The sequence below is a fragment of the Mus pahari genome, chromosome 13, assembly GCF_900095145.1.
Source record: "Mus pahari chromosome 13, PAHARI_EIJ_v1.1, whole genome shotgun sequence".
In the NCBI taxonomy this organism is placed as follows: Eukaryota; Metazoa; Chordata; class Mammalia; order Rodentia; family Muridae; genus Mus; species Mus pahari.
In genome coordinates this window covers 28,075,681-28,081,345 of record NC_034602.1, presented here as the reverse complement: position 1 = coordinate 28,081,345, position 5,665 = coordinate 28,075,681, and the positions used below count along the sequence as shown (strand labels likewise).

At 41.8% G+C, this 5,665-nt stretch overlaps 1 protein-coding gene across 1 annotated transcript in view; it reads right to left on the bottom strand.

The window, feature by feature from the left end:
* The window catches only part of Grk4 (G protein-coupled receptor kinase 4), a 104,051-nt gene that overhangs the window by 96,204 nt on the left and 2,182 nt on the right, over positions 1–5,665 (bottom strand). Inside the window, exon 2 of the mRNA XM_021210771.1 lies at positions 2,111–2,203. Coding sequence (XP_021066430.1) covers positions 2,111–2,203 — 93 coding nt within the window. The remainder of the gene's footprint in view (positions 1–2,110; positions 2,204–5,665) is intronic.

Genomic DNA, 5,665 nt, shown 5'->3' with positions numbered 1-5,665 from the left:
CATCCAATAGCTGGCTGTGAGCATCCACTTTGGTGTTTGCCAGGCTCTGGCATAGCCTCACAAGAGTCTGCAATATCAGGGTCCCTTCAGCAGAATCTCGCTGGCATGTGCATTAGTATCTAAAGCAACCAGTATTCTTAACTACTGAGCCATCATCTCTCCAGTCCCAGGAAGAGAGAATCTTAATTGAAAAAATATCTCATAAAATTGGTCCATGGATAAATCTGTAAGCCATTTCTTGATTAATGATTGATATGGGTGGTCCCACCTCTGAGCAGGTGGTCCTAGGGTATAAGTGAAAGCAAACAGAGAGCCATAAGCAAGCCAGTAAATAGTTTTCCTTCATGGCCTTTACTTTAGTTTTTACCTTCAGGTTCCTATCCTGAGTTCCTGCTCTGACTTAGCTGGTTTCCCAAAAGTAACTCTAAAGCTGAAGAATTAAGGTAAGTGAACAAACCATAACAAATCCCTCCAGTAAAAAGTTTATTAAATCAAATAATTCTGGAAGTCTAAGCCATTCCTGTTTTAGATCATTGGGTTTAAACATGGAAATATCTAGGCAAGGGAGCTAGGGATCGAGTTCAGTAGGCAGAGTGCTTATCTTAGGTTCTATCTTTATCATCTTATGCACCATATACGGCAGTACATGACCATAATTTTAGCACTTGAGAGGTAAAAGCAAGATCAGAAGTACAAGATCATCCTTGTACATAAACACATGCCTTAAAAATAATTATCTAAATAAAGCACTGAATTGTGAACATTTACTCATTTCTTTTTACAAGTCACCATTTAACTCTCCAAGGTCAGAAGGTCAGTTCAAGAGGAACTCTGTCCCCACCTACAGGAGAAGAACTGAAAGGTACCCTGAAATGTCCCCACTCGCAGACCCTCTAGGTACTCTCTGAACAAGAAGTTCATTGCTGAGACTCGACACTACCTTTTCCTCTTCACTCTCCTTATTTTCCTGACACTGTGGTCAGTTTTAACAAAGAGACCAAAATCATCTTTAGAAGCATTCTTCTGACAGTTATTGCTCAGCCTGTGTTCTGGCTGAGTCTGCTCCTGTTGTGGTTGTTTCTCGGTCCCTTAAGAGAATCCCTCTGCTGTGTAAAGAACAAGAACTCTTAAGTCTTCACTCCTCAATGGGGTCAACAATGAAAAGGCTTGTCTTTGACCTATATGCTCTTGAAGTATTTGGAGGGCACTACCTCATACAGATTGCATTCTCAATCCAGAGCACTTTCACCATTTCAGAGTTCACATTTCCCCTAGGAGGACACCATGTGTTCCCCCAGCACTTCCTTCAACACATGCTTCCTCTTAGTAACCTAACACATGCTGAGCCCTATCTAGGGAAGTGAATGCAAAGATTGTCACTTTCTCCTCCTAAGTTAATTGGACAGCAATCTCAGAAGCCAGGAAATCTTTGAAAATGGGCAGCCTTAGATCTCTGGCTTTCAAGTGTCATGAAGCAGACAAACCAAAAGAACAGAAATGGAACTAGGTGTGGTCGTGATGTCTACTTTATATCAGCTTAGGCACTCGGACTTAGGTCCAATCGATTTCCAGCCCAGTGGATAGTTCACAACTGCTTGTAACTTCAGCTCCAGGAGATCCATCACCCTCTTCTGGCCTCAACAGGCACTGCACTCTTGAGCACAAAGCCATACACAGACATATTTTTTAGATTCACTTGTTTTTAATTTAGGTGTACGGGTACTTTGCCTGCACATATGTCTGTGCACATGTGCACAGGGCCTGAGGAGGCCAGAAGACCATGTCTGGAACTGGAGCTGAAGACAGTGGTGAGCATCCACGTCAATGTTGGGAACCAAACCTGGGTCCTCTGCAAGAGCATCCACTGCTCTTCACCACTAAGCCAATCCTGTAGCCTCAATGTATACTAGTTTTTATTAATGAAAAAGTCAGCAATCATCTTTCGTAACTGCACTCTAGAGTTTCCATTACACACAAAAGATTAATGAAGTTATATGAAAAATGTATCAGAAAACTTCTGAAGCAAATATAGAACTGAAGTAGTAGTACCATCTAAGTGATGATGCAATGTCAGACACCCTCCAGACATAAGGAAGCACTACTTACTCACCGATGGACGATCTTAATTCAGTGCACATGCTGACTGGGGGAAACTTCAGGAGCTCTCTCCATTTTTTACTGCGACCAGTCTTTTTGTTAAATCCTGTAAAGTTTGAAAAAATAAGGATTTAGATTTCAAATTGTGTTTTGGTTTTGCTTTTGAGACAAAATCTCACTATGTAATCCAGATATGCCTTGAATTCTGGATCCTTCTGCATTAACTTCATGTTAGGGTCAGTCACACAGCTATATCATTATACCTAGCCAAAAAAGGAGGGTGGGGGAATTGTTTCTTTACTAAAATATTATCAATATGATATTTACATTTCATAATAAAAATTATCCTATTGTCAATACTACTTTGGGTACATAAGATAAATATAAATTTATAACATTCTGTCTCAGAACTATACAAAAAAATCAACAAAACCAGGAGCTGGTTCTTTGAGAAAATCAACAAGATAGATAAACTCTGAGCCAGACTAACCAGAGAACACAGAGGCAGTATCCAAATTAATAAAATCAGAAATGAAAAGGGAGAGCCGGGCGTGGGGGCGCACGCCTTTAATCCCAGCACTCGGGAGGCAGAGGCAGGCGGATTTCTGAGTTCGAGGCCAGCCTGGTCTACAGAGTGAGTTCAAGTTTTGGAGGGAAATTTCTAAAGTGAAGATTCTCGCAGACCATTTGTGTGAAGAATCAGCTGAAGCTGAAGAATCACTGTAATTAACAAGAGACCCAAATCACTAAAGTAAAACCTTTGGTTTGCTGGGACAGTGGATGTTGGTCAGCTGGGACTAAAGAATCAGCTATAATTAAGAGAACAACATCACTGAGGTGAAGTCTTACGAGAAGTGTTTCATCAGGGTCAGCACAGACAAGCTGTGTTCCAGAAGTGGCAGCTGAACTTGGTAGTGTAAGGCTCACCCGGGTGGTACTGGTTTTGAAGGTGTGGAGTGGTCACAGAGAATGGATGAGGCTTAATGTGGCAGAGCTGGTGTCTTGAAGAAGGCCCAGGAGAGGCTATTGGTGAAAGTGCAGCCCAGTTACAGCAAGAGGCCCCAGCAGTTTTGGAGATTCCATGGGATGGCCAGCAAGAACACCAGCAGCAGCAGAGTAGAGCCAGCCAGAACCCCAAAGACAGGCTGCAGAGCACAAGGCCAGAAACTTACCCAAGCCCTTTGGAGAAGCCCAGAAAATCATGAGTGGATCCCACACACTAGACTTTGAATTGCTTATGCAGTTAAAATTTGGTTTTGCTTTGATTTATTCTGATATGCCCTGGTTCTTCCCTTTTGAAGTAAGAAAATATGTAACTTATTTTTTATTTTATAGGAGCCCACAACTGAGAGACATTATAGTTTAAGTCTTTAGAAATTTAAGAGACTAAATATTTTTTATATGTTTGAACTTTTAAAGGTTGTAGGACATTTTAAGTTTGTAAAATGTTTCATATTGTGATATCTTTATTAATGTGTTTTCTTGGGAATGAAGAAAAGGAAAATGGTTGCTTAACAGAGATCTGGTTGTGCCAGGCAGTGGTCTCAAAAGCCTTTAATCACAGTACTCAGAAGCAGGTGAAACTCTGAGTTCAAGGCCAGCCTGGTCTACAGAGCAAATTTCAGAATAGCCAAGGCTACATAAAGAAACTGTACCCCGAAGCCCCTCTTACCTCCCCCCATAAAAGGAAAGCAAGACTGAGCAGGCCACAAGGAACCAGTGCACAGCACTCCTCATGGCTCTGCATCAGATTCTATGTCAGATTTCTGCCCTGTTTGAGTTCCTCCACTGACTTCTCTCAGTGATAGATTGCCTGGAAGTGTAAGCTGAAATAAATCTTTTCCTCTCCAAGTTGGTTTGGTCATGATGTCTCATCACAACACTAGAAACCCTAAGTCAGACATGGGCACTCATGATGAAAGCAGAAGGGGGAAAAGAGCTAACCTGCAATGTTTTTAAAGGATCTGTTAAAACTAAAACTTTCCTTAAATCAGAGAAATTAAATCTTTAATCTCAAACATTGCAAGACAAAATTCTACTGTCACCCAATAGTGTCGTAACATAGCTTTAACTGTCAACTAAGACTCAGAAAAACTACATTTCCTTGAGCTCTGGTGAACTCTGTGTGCAATGCAGTGCTTTTTTTGTTTTTGTTTTTTTGGTTTTTGTTTTTTGTTTTTGGATTTTTGAGACAGGGTTTCTCTGTGTAGCCCTGGCTGTCCTAGAACTCACTTTGTAGACCAGGCTGGCCTGGAACTCAGAAATCCACCTGCCTCTTCCTCCCAAGTGCTGGGATTAAAGGCATGCGCCACCACCGCCCGGCTGCAGTGGTTTTAAAAACTGTGAGATATATCAAATGTAGCTCTGCTCCAACAGACAAGGTTGGTATAGGCCCAAGGGCTCTTTCAGTCATCTTGTGTTCCTCACATACTCTATTGTAAATCTTGAGACTAGAAGCTCTGAATTCAACAGCCCACTGTCCAGAGCACCTTATGTTAACATGTTAAAAACACTCATTACGTTCCCTCACAAATTCAGCCTTAAAAAATAAATTAAATAAACATTTAATAAGCACTTGCCAGTGCCAGAGACTACACATAGTACTGCTTTAGCAGCAGCCACATCCCTAATGTCCAAAGGCCCCACCACACAGACTAGAGCCATCATCCAGCATGGATAGCATTGGTCTGACCTTCATAGGTATGCCCAAGGAGGACAAAGTTGCCACTGAGTGTAAGTCCACTGCCCTGGTGTTCACGGGCAGCAGGTAACCTTCTCTGGGATCTCAGGCCTCTGGCTTCTAGAAAGATTGCTACTGTGGAATTTAAATAGGCTTACTTATCTAGCTAGATGCCAAGCCCATGACTAGGGCTCAGTATTCCTTGCCTCTTTTTATAGGGCATGGGTTTCCCACATCTCTGAAATACCTCGATCTATTTCCTAAACAAGTGAGGGAACAAGTTTAGGTGGCAGGCTTTGCTTATCTCTCCCCCCATCCCCGTTTCTCTATGGTGCTGGGGATTTAATCAGAGCCTTACACAGGTTAGTCAAATGTTCTACCTCTGATACACCCAACTTCTAGTTTGTTGTTTTTAATTTCTATCCCTGCCACTCAAGCTAAGTTCAGTCAGTGAAGGGCTGAGAACCAAGCCCTCGAATTTGTTCTTTGACTTCTCACGTGTGCATGTGCATGTTACCCATCTGTCTTTGCTTCCTACGGCTGGGATTATAAGCACCATGCCCTGGCTTTTTGCATGAATGCTGGTGATTGAACCCAGGTTCTTGTGGGTTTTAAAAGTATCTACACCATTATAATAAAACCTAATGTAATATTCCCTGTTCTCAGACACTGTAACCAGATATGAAGGTAGAAAGGAGAGAAAAACCTAAATTTGATTAAATTTTATTTCCATTAAGAAATTCCTTCCAAAAAAACAAAAAACAAAAATAAAAAAACAACAACAACAACAAAAGCCGGGCGTGGTGGTGCACGCCTTTAATCCCAGCACTCGGGAGGCAGAGGCAGGTGGATTTCTGAGTTTGAGGCCAGCCTGGTCTACAAAGTGAG